Source organism: Marmota marmota, unplaced genomic scaffold (genome assembly GCF_001458135.2).
Source record: "Marmota marmota marmota unplaced genomic scaffold, marMar, whole genome shotgun sequence".
NCBI classification, from domain to species: Eukaryota; Metazoa; Chordata; class Mammalia; order Rodentia; family Sciuridae; genus Marmota; species Marmota marmota.
Window position 1 is genome coordinate 6,124,489 of NW_025999880.1, and position 15,294 is coordinate 6,139,782.

Genomic DNA, 15,294 nt, shown 5'->3' on the forward strand with positions numbered 1-15,294 from the left:
TTTTTTTTTTTTTTTTTTTTTTTTTTTTTTTTTTTTTTTTAGGTCTTATCTTCCCCTTCAGAAGCTTCTCAGATGTCTGGTGAACCTCCAGGTGATTCTTCCACAGGTCTGATTATCATCCCAGTAAAAACAACTTGCATTTCAGTATTTCCCCCCCAAACTAAAACATTCTCTTCCTGCTCAAGGCCCTGGTGCTTTTCCTGAATAAATATAATGGGACAGTAGCCCTCAAAGTGGCTTCACCAGTTATTCTCCGCTCCTGTGATCATCGGTCCCCATTCTACATTCCTGCCTCTCTGCCAGGGCTCCTCTCCTTCCTGTTTAGGTTGGACAGCAACCTGGCTCTGGCCGACAGGAACCCACTGCTGACCTTGGCTGTCCTCACTTGTGGGCAGACACCAGTGGAGGCCAATGTCCTTGATGCAGAGGAGAAATTACAGCCCATTTGTGGAAGCACGCGGTAGGCCAAAGCCAAACATCTCCCCATTGTGTGGCTGCTCCAAACAGGAAGGGGTGTGTGACTGTGAAGTCCTGAGGAGAAGGGAAGGGAGGGGAGGGGAAGGGGAGCCTGGGTTGGCTGAGCAGGCGGGGCCGATCAGCTCACAGTGCAAAGGGGCCATGTTTTCTTTTCTAATAAAGGCATATATTTAAAAAAATTCAACAATATATAAATTTGTGTACCTTAATACATGTGTGATTAATATCTCTATCTTCGGTCCTTCAAAATGTTCTTACATACATTCTATCATGTGACTTGAGAGCGGAGCAGGTATGCAGATACAAATAAGGGTGATTCACACAGAGGAGGAAAAATGATAATGATGACAGTCAGAATGATTTCTAGGTGTGGGACCTTTCCTGTAATGTAACGGCCATAATGGAAACATCATCACAATAATGGTGTCCAAATATTAGGCTCCAAGTAGAGACTCCTACTGTTGTGGGGCAGGTCACTCAGAAAACACACCAAGTGCCAGTTTTGTCCAAATCGAAGAGTCTTCATTTAGCCGCTGGCTGGTGACTGCTCTCTGCAGGACCCATAACTGTCTCCGCAAGGAACAGCCTCGAGCCTAAACATTTAAAGGCAAAACCTGCAAAAACCACATCTGGGTTGATACAGCTGCAAGCAAGCAGGGGCACAGAAGTTAGTAAGGCAATGTGATGGGTACATTAGTATTTCCCATGGGACGTTCCAGGTTGGCACAGCAGCAAGCGAGCAGAAGGGAAGTGGGTCAAAATGACCCTGGTTGAGTACAAGTTAGAGAATGGTTACTAATATCTAGATAATCAATCTCAGACAGAGTACATTGGCCAAGAAAAATGGGAACCAAAGAGAGAACAATTTTACATTGTATAAGAGTTGACATTTTGTGTTGCCAAGTATGCTGTGCTAGGTAACTATTAAAGGGTACAAAGGCGGGGCTTTCCCATGGGAAAGGCCATATCTTACATGATATGGAGTCTCAGGGTAAAATGGAGTCTGTTTGATCATTGCCCATAGGGCCTGGCCCATAACACTATGTATACCGCCTCTTCAAATCTCAAGACAACCTTGTAAGGTAAACTTGATTACAATTCTTCTTGGTTTGAATAAATGAGTGAGCAGTGGGTTGGAAAGCTTCGAAATTTGTCCAAGATTGAGCTGCTCCAAGGGTAGTCAGTGTGAAAGCCAGATTTGAGCCCAGGCCTATCAATGCCTCTCCAGCCCACAGTCTCCACCATTTACCACATTGCTTGCAGGGTGGGTATTTATTTGATTTTGAATGGATATTCTGGAAGGACCCTATTATTTTAAATACCTTAGGCCCAGGAGCACCAAGATTTGGAAATGCTAGCCATCCCATTAAAATCTCCTGCGTGTGTTAGCTACTGTCAGGATAATGCTGCATAACAAAATCATTCCTAGACTCACTGGTTTTCAGTAACCATCATTTATCCTCAAGGTTCTGCAGGTGGATGGTGGCTCTGCTTCAGGCTGTGGTGCTGGGGCTGAACAGGGTGGGTGACCTTCACCAATGGGTTACATTGACCTTCACCAATGCTATTATCCTGTTGCCCTAAAGCAAGTCACTTGGTTGAGCCCAAGTCAGGTTGCAGGTGGTGAAGGATAGATCCTAATAGTTCAACCTACCACACCTGCCCAAGCCTAACATCTGCTTGAATTGTGTACTTCTCAGTTAATGTGCTTGTTAGGTATGCATGTAGTTACTTATCACTACTTTAAAAATTATGAAAGAATTTTGTGTATATTGAGAAAATAAAGAGCTTATAGTCTGATTGGAAAGATGGACAATAAAAAGATGAAAACGCTAATCCCAGTGACTTGGGAGGCTGAGGCAGGACGATCAAGAGTTCAAAACCAGCCTCAGCATCTTAGTGAGGCCTTAAGCACCTCAATGAGACTCTAAGTAAAATATAAAAAAGGAATGGGGATGTAGCTCAGTGGTTAAGCGCCCCTGGGATCAATCCCCTGTACCATTTAAAAAAAAAATGGGACACTTATTATTCTCTTTCTTGAAACATAGATATTTATGTTGTTCCCATATCTCAGAAATTTTTTTTAGCTAATGGAATTTGAAATCACTGTCTTTTCCTATTAAACCAGTATTAGCATGACAATGTTGAGAATTCTGTGGCATTTGCTTTATCATTGATCTTTAAATATTGGTGTGACTTAGGAGTCCTTTCAAAAAAGAAATAGGAAACCCACACAAATGAAACTATTAGTTATGGTAAGGTGCTGTGAATATGGGTTGTAGCCTTCTTTCTATGTTCTTAATATTATCATCTTGGTAATATAGCTTTCTTAGGCCTCGGAATCTGATGAAGACCTTCAAGTAATTCATTAGCTAAAATAGTAGGGAAATAGTCTTGGGCACTGCAGCACCATCTCTCTCCACCTCTGGTGATATGCTGGGCCCCTGGCAACTTCCTGAGTAGTTGGCCTTGGCCTTGAGTTTCTTTCCTCTGACCTTGGTCCTCCCTAATCCCCCTCTCTACTCTGCCACCTTGTGGATTTTTTTTGCAATTGCATCTTCTCTGGAGAATCTGATTCAGGTATCTGACTGCTGCTTTCACTGGGAACAGGGTAGAGGAGTAGAAGAGAATTCCCCTCACCACAGTGACACTCACAACAAGGACCTTACTCTTTCAGTCTTTCTATAGCGCCTTCCGCTTTGGGGACAATATCCCTGGAGGCCAGCTGAAGGGCATTTGAATGACACCTTTGAATATCATATCTGACCAGCTCTCTCCATCTGAGACCTTGTACCAGCATCCCAGGGTGTGATACAGGCCTGATTCTCTGGAATCACCTCTTCAGTCCCTTATAAAAACAATACAAGATTACTTAGATTTACAGTCCAGGGGAGGAAACAGATTTAAAAAAATAAACAAATATTTATAAATTCTGGTAAGTACTCTTAGACGAACAGTAGTGGTAGAGGTGATGGAGTTAGGAAATTTTATTAAGTAGACTAGTAAGGGCAGTCTTGTCTGAGCAGGAGAAATTTCAAGTTGAAGCTCAAAGGATAAGAAGAATGTGGTTGTGAAAAGAGCACGGGCAAAGGTCCTGAGGTGGGAAAGAACTTGTTAAATTGAAAGCAACTGAGTGATTGCAATGAATTTTAGGGGCGTGGAGTTGGAAAAAACAGTATGTGTAGATAACCTGGGGTCCTATAGTGCCTAGTAAGACTCTGATTTTGTTCTGAATCCAAAAGGAGTTTAATAATTTATTTATTTTTTAAAAACTGGGGAGATCGAACCTAAGGGGTTCTAGCTCTAAACTGTATCCATAGTCCTTTAAGTTTTTTTAAAAAAAATCTTTTAAAATTTTGAGACAGGGTCTTGTTAAGTTTCCCAAGCTGACTTCGAACTTGTGATCCTCCTATCTCAGGTTCCCCAGTTACTGGGACTATAGGTGTGTACCACTGTACCCGGCTTACCACGAAGGTTCCCATGCAGGGGAAGGATGAGGTCCAACTTAGATTTTCTGTTGATCATCCTTGTTGCTTCGTGGGGAGGAATGGGAGAGAAGCTGGGAGACCTGTCAGAACCTGGTGCAAAAGCTGGTTGAGAGGTAACAGTGGCCTAGCCTTGTGTAGTGGTGACGAGATGCAAGAATTTAGACCCAGGCTGTTCAGCACAATAGTCATTAGCCACATGGAGGTAAAATATCCCATTAACGATTTGTTTATATTGATTTTATGTTGAAATAATATTTTGAATATTTCGTTATGTTAGATATAATAGTAAACATTTAACTTGTAGTTTTAAAAAATGTGGCTCTGCTGGGCCTGGTGGTTCACGTCTGTAATTCCAGGGACTCTGAAGGCTGAGGCAAGTTCCAGACCAGCCTGGGAAACTTAGTGAGATACTGTCTCAAAATAAATAATAAAAAGGGCTAGGGAGGTGGTTCAGAGGCACAGTGACTTTGGGTTTAATTCCCAGTAATAAAACAAAACAAAACAAAACGAAATAAAACAAAAAGCGGCTACTGGGGAACTTTAAACTGCCTGTGTGGCTTGCCTCTGAGACTCACATTATGGTTTTTATTGTGTAGCTCTGATATAGACAAAAATGACTCAATTAAAAAAAAGGCTTTGATTAAATTTACCCTCCACACACTGGAAATTTCTAGCTAGGTATCGTTTATTTTCTGGTCCACGGAAGATGTTTATTTAATAAAACAAAACAGCATGGCTGGTATTCTATCCAACCACAAAGACTAAAAGGAATGAAGTGTTTGAATATGCATATAAAAGACCCAGGATATTTCATGTGACAGATGCATGCATTTCTGAAATAACGCTCATAGAATTCCTTGAGTTTTGGAAATTGTATGAAAACAGAGGGATGTTCATATCAAAAGAGTACAGAAAACCAAACACCACATTTTAAGCAAATTATCCTGTGAGGCAACTTAGGCTAACAGTGCATGACTTTTTTTTTCCTTGTTTACAATCTGCTCAGAATGTCTTTATGCCAACCAAGTAGGCAGAATATTTTGGTTTAATATCAGTTACACAGCATTAGCATAGACTCTGAGGACTACAGAACAGGTTTTGTTTTCTTTTGAGCTGGCAAAGTGACCACAGAAACATCAGTCTCCTGAATGGAGACTTTTATCCAAAAAGATGACACATCCCTCCTAGAATATTTTATAATATACTTAAAAACTTCTCCATGTAATATTTATAAATGATTTTAAGAGAACTTCAGCATATTGAGATTTTCTTATCTTTATGAAAAGAATCTTGAGTCTGGTGTGAGGCTGTTTAAGGTCTTACTGATGGCATATTGCATAAGGTCCTATAAAAAGATGAAGGGCCACCCCTGAGATCATGGGATGTGATAGTCAGCTTTCTACCACTATGGTGAAATACCTGAGGTAACTAACTTATAAAGAGAAAAGGTTAGATTAGTTGAGTACAGCAAATGAAGGAGGAAGGAGGGAAGAGAAAGGAAAGATACTAGGGAATGAGATTGATCAAATTATGTGCATGTTCAGATATGGCATCATGAATTTCATTATTATGTATGACTATAATGTACCAATAAATATATAATAAAAAAAGAGAGAAAAAATCATTTTGGCTCGATATTTTGGAGGTCCCAGTCTGTGATCAGTCGTCTCCATTGTTTTGGGCCTGTGGTGAGGGAGCACATCATGGTGGGAGTCCGTGGTGGAGCAAAACCGATTACATAAGGAGCCCAGGAGAGAAAGAGAGGGAGGAAGGGGCTGGGTTCTACAACCCCTTTGGAGGCATGCCTGGAATGACCCTAGGGCTTTCCACTAGAGGTCAGCTCTTAAAGTTTCCTCTGTCTCCAATAGAGCCACCCTGGGGACAAATGGCCTTTAACACATGGGTCTTAGGGGGCATTCAACTCTCCACCGTGGGGCACAGTGGGAAGAACACACCCTGCTGGTTTGAGCACAGAAGATTGGACTGTCCCTCAGCATCCTAATGGGTGAACTTTGGGGCTAGGGATGTGGCTCAAGCGGTGGCGCGCTTGCCTGGCATGCGTGCGGCCCGGGTTCGATCCTCAGCACCACATACAAAGATGTTGTGTCCGCCAAAAAAACTAAAAAATAAATATTAAAAAAAAAATTCTAATGGGTGAACTTGGACTTGATTTTCCATCTCTGGATCTCACTTTCCTCATTTGTAAATGACCCTAGAGCTTTTGGGTGACAGTGCTTAGTCACAGCTTACCCCTCACTCTTTATCACAGCCCACGAGGAAGTTTCTGTTATCTCCTTTTAATAGGAGAAAACAGAAGTTCAGAGAGGGTAAGTGGCTTACCTAAAGTGACTGTGTCAGAGAGACCTGAAGCCAGGAGTTGAACCCTGGGCTTTCTGGTTCCAAAATCAGCTGGAAAAAAAAAAAAAACACACACAAACAAACAGAAAAACAACTTTGTGACTGGTAAATGGGCTTTGGAAAAATGTCCTAAAATAGGCAAATGTAAGAGATGATTGATACTCAGTGAAACAGGAGCATAGACTGCATCTATAGGTAAATACCCACAAATGACTAAGGAACATATTGGAAAGTCTGTTGAAATAAACATCACGTGCACCTTCTGAAAGTCAAGCCTTGGAATTCATCTTGCAGAGGGATAATTTCCTTCCTCAGGATGAAAAAAAATCACAGGAATTCAGAGGAAAACATTTTAGCAGTGGGTTGTTATTACATCTGAGAGTCAGACACACTCAGTGTCACCTGGCAAGTCCTATTAGTTGAAGCATCAACAAGCATTGAGACTGACTGACTTGGCTGCCTTCAAGTAGGCTGACCAGCCGGGAGGATCCGTTCAGCCACAGGCAGAGGGAAGCCGGGCAGGATGAAGAACCTGTCAGCACTTGTGCTTGCAGTCGCCTTACTGGCTTCCTTGGCAGGTGGGCACAGACTCGGACCACACCACCTGTTTCTGTGCTATTGCACTAACCTGGAATAACAGTGTGTCTGGTACTTTTGAAATATTGTTTCATTTCAAGTAGTATATTAGTGTATATTGAATAGATATTTCATCTCTCTCTCTCTCTCTCTTCCTCCCTCCCTCTCCTTCTCTCTCTCTCTCTCTCTCTCTCTCTTTTTTTCTTTCTACTAGGGATTGAACTCAGGTGCACTCGACCACTGAGGCACAACCCTAGCCCTTTTTACTTTTTATTTTGTGACAGGGTCTCATTGAGTTGCTTAGGGCCTTGCTAAGTTGCTGAGGCTGACTTTGAACTTGCCATCCTCCTACCTCAGCCTCCTGAGCCGTGCTCTGTGGCTGTTTCCCTTCCTTCCCTCCCTCCCTCCCTCCCTTCTTTCTTTCCTTTCCTCCCTCAATCCCTCCCTCCCTTTCCTCCTTCTATCCTCTCTTTTTTTTTCTGTAAGATCAAGCTTCCAGAATTGCTAACATAAGGGAGAAATTCTTTGTCAACAACGTCTTAAAGTTTTTGAGAATTAATTCTCAAAAATGCTGATAAATCCTTAACTGCTTTTGGAATTCACACGAGATCACCAATATCTGATAGAGTTTGGTTCTGTTAATAGCTTTTCCTATTGGCATGTGATTACCAAAACAATATGATTTTATTAACACAGTATTTTCTTTGAGGGGCTTGTGGGATGACTGAGTTTACATAATCTTATTGTCCCTGGGAATCGTTCAATAACAACTTTCGACTCAATTTTGCCTATTGAGAATTTAAAAAAAAGAAAATCCCACTGGACGGAACTTAAGAGAAATGCAGACCAGAGAACTGGAGAAAATGTCTTAAAAATATATTCATTAAGTTCATGCCCAGTTTTAAAGGAATGGGCCATTGAAATAGGTAAATGGTTTTACATTTTGTGCAGCTTTTTTCTGAGTTAACTGTATGAGAAACAATTTTAAATTCTTCTCTGAGCCTTCTGGGATGCTGTGTCCTTTGGGATAAGTTCCTCAGAGAGAAGTTTTGTATCTTAATTGAAGTTGAACTTGCAAACACTTGTCTGGGACTGTGGAGATGGAGCATGAACTCCTGAGAGTCCCTGAGGCCCCTTCCTGATATTTTCCAGAGGCCTCTCCGATTGTGAGCGAAAAACAGGCCAAACAGCTCCTGAGATCCCGGCGACAGGACAGGCCCAGCAAACCTGGATTCCCTGACGAGCCAATGCGGGTGAGTGTGGGCCCTGGCAATTTTTAAAAAAATGCTATCTGTTGGATGCTCATTTACCTTGAAACTAAACTGGGTGCTGGTCCCAGTACGGGCTGCAGGGTGGGGGTCCTGTTACTGTCTCAGGTATGATATACATGCACTCTCAAACTCTTTTTTGCGGGGGTGGGGTACTAGGGATTTAGCTCAGGGGCCCTGGACCACTGAGCCACATCCCCAGCCCTACTTTGTATTTTATTTAGAGATAGGGTCTCAGGGAGTTGCTTAGCGCCTTGCTTTTTTCTGAGGCTGGCTTTGAAGTCGTGATCCTCCTGTCTCAGCCTCCCGAGCCACTGGGATTACAGGTGTACACCACCACACCCAGCCACTCTCAAAATTTACCTGTGTTTTATCTCTCCTGGAGGTGCCAGCTCCACTTACCTATTGTGAATGGAGTATTTAAAATAGAGGTGGCAGGGCTGACGGTGGAGCCCCCGTATGCTGAGTGGGCTGTGGAGTGTTACACCCCTGACTTGGTTGCTAGGGAGCTGTACCCTTTAACTGATACCAACCTCACTTTCTTCCGTATGGGCCCCAGGCAGACTGGACCAGTATCCTTGGCCCATGATGGTCTGTCCAGGCAGGCAGAATCTGAGTCACAGCTGCCCGCGGGGTTCTGCCCTGCCCTGTCCCTCTGATTTTGGTCTTCGGCCTCAGCTCTGCTTTGTGACTTCACAGTGTTCCCCTGCCTAGTCTTTCTTGCTTTCATGTTGTCAATTTAGTGGACGCAGTTAGACCTTGCCATGCTCCTCCCAGCACAGTTCTGGCCTAGCTGGGTGCCTCCTGTGGCTGAAACAGTCCTGACATTTCTACCCCAGAAGGTAAGTAGCAGTGACTCAGCCGGGTCAGGAAGCCGGGGAGTGTCTCTGTGGTCCAGGCTGGTCTCCCATCCTGGGCCTCTTTGACTGGGCACCAGCTCAGCCTCTTTTCACTGTGTTCTATGTGGAGGCCCAGAAAGCCATACTTCTCTTCACACTCTGCAGACTCCTGTGCAGATCTTGGCGATTTCACTGAAAAGCCTCTATTGGATGCTGCCTGGTATGATCCTGGGGAGGGCTGGCTGGGGACACACTGCGCTTGAATCTCTTCATTTTCCATCTGTGTAATTTTGGGGAAGTTTCCTATACATTTCTGCACTTCAGTACCATCTTCTACAAAATGGGGATAATAACAAATGTTATGACTTATATTACTGTAATAGCACTATAAATAAAATGTAAAATAACTCTTTTAAGAGGATACAACAAAGTAGTTCACAGTGAAGCACTTAGAACAGCACTCAGCAAGTGGAAACGATTCCTTTACCAGGTGCTGAGCTGGGTGCTCAGGCCATAGCAAGAGTAGCTGAGGTCTCTGCTGGGTCCTGTGAGACAGGGAAGGGAGCCCATGGCTCTGACTCAGCGGGGACTTAAAAATGAATCAGGACTTCAGGCTGTTAAGGATAGACGTGCCTCTTTTGGCAGAAGAAATAAGAGGTGGTTCAGAACACCCAGGTGCAGGATGGGAGGGGACTGGGGAGTGGGCAGGGGCAGGGGTAAGAAAGGTTTCAGTACCCTGGACTTCACCTCATGTTCAGAAGAGAGTAACAGAAGGATTTTCAAATGGAGCAGAACAGATCTGGGTTTTAGACACGGTCTAAAGAGCAATTTAAAGAGGGGAGGCCCAGGATTGGAGTCTGGGTCACCGACACTCAGAGGTGGGCAGAGCAGGAAGGAGGAGCCCTGAGAATGCTGAGAGGAATGTAGTAGGGTGGCTGAGCAAGGAGACCAGGACCAGGAATGGGGGTGGGGGAGGGTGAGGGAGGCGGCTACATGGCCACGGAGAGGAGGATGCCTGGAGTGAGGGCCTGAGGGGAGGCAAACTTCGCGTGCACAATGTTCACAACTGAAAGACAGTTGTAAAGGAAAACTCACCCACCTACATTTCTATTTATAAGTGTGTGTGTGTGTGTGTGTGTGTGTAGAGAGACATGTTGTCAGACAAAAAGGACAATGTTTGCTGGGTGATAAGATTTGGGACAAATTTTTTATCTTCATCTTTACACTTGATGCAGTTACTCAGTGTATTAGTTTCGTAAAGCTGCTATAACAAAGGACCACGAACACCATTGTGGTGCTGCAGTGCTTGTCTTCAGGTAGTAGCCTAACATTATGTCACAATGCTATGTTCTCTCCCTCTCTTCATCTGCTCGAGTAGGCTATGGATCATCTCACATCATCACTACAAGAAGGGTAGGGCTTTGGCACTTGCCTAGCAGGTCATAGGCCCTGAGTTTGAACCCTAGTATCACACACACACACACACACACACCAAAAAAGGAAAAAACAAAACAATGCTGAGCACGGTGGCACACACCTGTAATCCCAGTGGCTCTGGAGGCTGAGACAGGAGCATTGCAAGTTCAAAGCCAGCCTCAGCAAAAGCAAGGCACTAAGCAACTCAGTGAGACCCTGTCTCTAAATAAAATACAAAATAGGGCTGGGGATGTGGCTCAGTGGTTAAGTGCCCCCTGAGTTCAATCCTCCGTACCCAAAGCAAAATAAAACAAGCAAGAAGAAGAATGAATGCAGTACAATAACAAATTTTGGGAGCTGGGGATGTGGATCAGTGGTGGAGCACTTGCCTAGCATAGCTGAGGCTCTGGGTTCCATCCCCAGCAATGTAAAAAAAAAATTTTTTTTTAAATTTTTTTTGAGAGTGAAAGAGAACACATCTATATAACCTTTATTATAGTATACTGTAATTGTTTTATTTTATAGTTAGTTATTTCTGTTAATTTTCTACTGGGCCCAAATTAAATTTTATCATAGGAACTACAGAATGAAATTGACCCAATTATACTATGTACACATACAAATACACCCAGTGAATTCCACCTTTGAGTATACCTATAAAGCACCAATTAAAAATCAATGAATAAATAGAAGAAAGATCAACAGAGTAGAGGAAGGGAACATGGAGGGGGAGAAGGGGAAGGAAGGAGGAAGTACTGAAACGTAGCAAATTACATTCCACACATGTATCATTATGTCAAAATGAACCCCACTATTATGAATAACTATAATGCACTAATAAAAATATTTAAAAAATCATCTTATGTCTGTACGTATAGGAAAAAGCAATGTATATAGGGCTCAGCACTACTTGCAGTTTTTAGGTGTCCACTCCAGGTTTTGGACTGTGTCCCCCATGGATAAGGAGGGAATATTGTCCTCAGCCACAAAACAGTGCCATTCACTATTTATATGGGTGCATTCACATGGATGTATATTTCTAGAAAAACGTCCAGAGGGATGATCAGGTGAATGTTAAGCACATCATCTCATTGAGAAGGACTGCAGGTGGTGGTCTAGTGAACTTCATATTTGGTGTCGAAATTTTAAACAACAGTATGCTTTGGGTATTATGTGTATAATTAAAAAAAATTGAAACCATTCACATTTGTCGTAGAAAGATTGGAAATCAAAAAGAGTCAAAGAATAAAGGAAAATCACCTATAGTTCTACTCTCTCTCCCTAAAGAGCATTGGCATTTGAGAATGTATTTCTTTCTAGTCGTTTTGAGTGGGTGTATATATTTCTTTGCAAGTTTTTAAAAAAGAGAATCTATAGTTTTGTTTCCTGATTCTTCTCTTATTACTATATCACACACATTTCTTAATATATATACGTATGTATGTGTGTGTGTGTGTATTTTATGTATTTATTTTTTTGTGGTGCTAGGGATTAAACCCAGGGCCTTGTGCACTCTACCAACTGAGTTTTATCCCCAGCCCACATTTCTTCATATTTTAATGGAATATTTATAACCATAATTTTGCCGATTTATTACCTTTTATTACTCCCTCATTGCCAATATTTTCCTATCACAAACAACATTTCAAACTTTTTTTTTTTTAAATAAAATGCTTTGCTATGAGTACATTTCCAGAAAATTGGTTGTTAGGTCCAAGGGCCCAGCTGTTTCAAAAAGTTTTTAGTATCTATCATTGAATCACTTTGCAAAAGAGTTCCGACACTCTATGTTCCTGTGCTCTGATAGAATGTTCTAGAAGGGATTTTAGGGTGAAGCTATGGTGAGAATGAGATTATGGTGCTCAATTGGAGACCTGTGGCTGTAGCTGGGGCAGGAGGAGAGGGTGCAGAGAGGGAGGGTAGGAGTAAAAAGAGTTGTGAGGTTCCGCAGGGCCAACATGGTGCCACACTGACAAAAGGTGACTGGGGACAGAGGCAGCTTATGTGGGATGATGGTGTGTTTCAGGTTCTTCTCTCATGGCACCTGCTCTCGTCCAGTGGTTAACCCTTATTCACTCGGAGGCTCCCTTTAATTGATGCCCTTTTTTGGGGGGGCTTCCTACTGCCTCTCCTCCCCCTAATGAATCAGAACACCCCTCTGGCACTTGCAGCACAAGATTGCTCTTTTTGGCATTTTTTTGGTCTCTCCTAATATTCTGCTCTAAATTGCTTGAAGAGGTAGACTGCTCGTTTCATTTCTGGGTCCCCAGCACCAAATACACTGTGGCGTTTACTAAATGCTTACTACTTATCTCCTTTACTTTCTCTGCTTCTTTCCGGGGGTGGGGGGGAAGTTTTGTGGGATATGATTCTTCCATAGAACCTGGAGGATATTTCAAAGAAGTCTTTTCTATCGTCTCACTTAAACTCATTACACCTTTCTTACTCTTCCCAGATTTTAGGGAAGAAAATATTTGCCCATCATGGGGGTGAACCCTGGAGATTCTTTAAAGATATGTCTTTTGTGATTGTGTTCAAAAGAACTTGCATACCTGCGGATAAGGCTTCCTAGAAAGCTTGCCATTTTGGCCTGTGTGTCTTTAAGAAAAAAATATTTTTGGAGGGGCGTACCAGGGATTGAACTTGGGACTCTCCCATACTAAGCTACATCCCCAGACCAATTTTGTATTTTATTTAGAGACAGGGTCTCACTGAGTTGCTTAGGGCCTCTATAGGTTACTGAGGCTGGCTTTGAACTCATGATCCTCCTGCCTCAGCCTCCCAAGCTGCTGGGATTACAGGCATGTGTTGCCATGCCTAGCTAAGGAATGCTCTTGTTGGGCAAATATAAATCATATTAACTTTGTTATAAGTCATCTTTGTAAAATATGCCTTCACGCTCAGGCCTTTGACAAATGTATGTAGTAACCCATTACCCTTTTGTTCCCATGATCTCAAAGATGGTTCTGAGTGACTGAGATGTAAATCACACTCACCAGCCAGACTGACGGTGGGTGGAGCCTTCAGGGTCCCAGGGTAGTTCAGTTCCAAGCCACCATCCAGCCTCTGTGATTACCTTGCTTTTACTAATGAGCAAAATAGTTTTTCCAAATGTTGACGGACTTCTACTTCTGCCCAAATGTCACAGAAAAGATTTTGCCTTTTGGGAAAAATTTCTGCCTTGATAGATTAACTATCTACTTTGTGATTCTCGGCTTAGATCTGGTTTCAGAGCATATTTAATTTCATCATCACACCATTCTGGTGCCGTCACAAGGGTCTATTTCTAATTTCTATTCTAATTTACTGGGGAAATTATTTACTTAAGTTATTGCCATTGGCATTTGACATGGAACACAAATACTGGTTTTTGTTTCGTTTAATTTCCCCTGCCCCCGAGAAAGGAATCTAAAGAAATTAAAATCCATTTTCCATCTACCCTTTCTTTCTTGGTCCAGGAACATTTGAGATTATCATTAATGTGGGTCATTTCTAACCCGGCCAATGCAATTGTTGAATTTGTGGTTTTTTAGCAGATTTGCCGTTTGACTTTTCCTTTTTGACTAATGACCACTTTTAGGCCTTTCTGGCACATTCTCTTTCATAACATTTTAAATAAATAGTGAAATGTCATGGAAACCGGTACTGATTTCTTTCTTTTTCTCTGTGTGTATTTTGATTGTTTTTCTTCTACGATGATTTTAGCTGCTGTTTAGGAGTGTGAGATAGATAGTCCTTTTGAATGTTTTTTACGTACCTTTGGCGTGGGCCAGCACCACAACCAGATCGACACAGGTGTTGAGGAAACTTGCAAGGAGGATTTATTAAGATTACAAAGAAAAAACACTGGCTTTTTTTTTTAAATCAATTTTCTCATTTGTATGTTTCTCTAATGAGTTGTCCTGAGGTCCTACTTTGTGTCAGTCACGAGGTGTACCTCAATTACTGCCATCTGGGCCAGAGGAAGTAGCACATGCCTGTAGTCCCCAGCTACTCAGGTGGCTGAGGTGAGATGATCACTAGAGATCAGGAGTTCAAGACCAGTCTGGGTAACGTAGCAAGACCCCATCTCTCTCTCTTTGATACCGGAGATTGAACTCAGGGAAGCTTGACCACTGAGCCACATCCCCAGTCCTATATTTTATTTAGAGACAAGTTGCTTAGTGCCTTGCTTTTGCTGAGGCTGGCTTTGAACTTGCAATCCTCCTGCCTCAGCCTCCCCTGCGGCTGGGATTACAGGTGTGCACCACTGCGCTCAACTAAGACCCCATTTTTTTTTTAAAGAGAGAGAGAGAGAATTTTTTTTTAATATTTATTTTTTAGTTTTTGGCGGACACAACATCTTTGTTTGTATGTGGTGCTGAGGATCGAACCCGGGCCGCACGCATGCCAGGCGAGCGAGCTACCACTTGAACCATATCCCCAGCCCCTAAGACCCCATTCTTAAAAAACAAAACAAAACACTGACTGGATATTTGGTTGAGGAGAACTAAGTTTAATTGAAGAACAATGCAAATGGGCATCTAATTGCAAAAGAGGCTGTATATTACTGGTGACATTGTTCACATCCTCAGGGATCTCATCAGCAATGCCATTAAGTATTGGAAAACTGTCAAACTCATAGTAGCAGGTGTAAGTTTTCCAAAATTCTAATTTCCTCCTGAGAGCTCAAATTATATTATTTTTCAGCAAATACTGTCAATCATTTTCCTTGAGTGACAGACTGTTGGCTCATTTTCAAGATGTCACCAAACGCACCTATGAAGCACAGTTAGTTCAATGGATTACTCTCTACTGCCTCCCTGGGCATTCTTCTGGAGAACTAGTGCTTTCAGGATTTTTTTTTTTTTTTTTTTTTTTTTTTTTTTTTTT

The 15,294-nt window shown here is 42.4% G+C and overlaps 1 protein-coding gene across 2 annotated transcripts in view; it reads left to right on the plus strand.

Moving 5' to 3' along the window:
* Window positions 1–32: 32 nt before the first annotated feature.
* The window catches only part of CUNH17orf67 (chromosome unknown C17orf67 homolog), a 20,647-nt gene continuing 5,385 nt past the window's right edge, over window positions 33–15,294 (plus strand). Inside the window, exons 1-2 of one of the 2 annotated variants that reach the window (XM_048787577.1) lie at window positions 33–460; window positions 8,052–8,152. In XM_048787577.1, the coding sequence (XP_048643534.1) occupies window positions 412–460; window positions 8,052–8,152 (150 nt within the window). In that variant the 5' untranslated portion in view covers window positions 33–411. Of the gene's footprint in view, window positions 461–6,751; window positions 6,902–8,051; window positions 8,153–15,294 lie in introns of those variants that run through there. The other variant, XM_015495856.2, reaches the window with a different exon arrangement.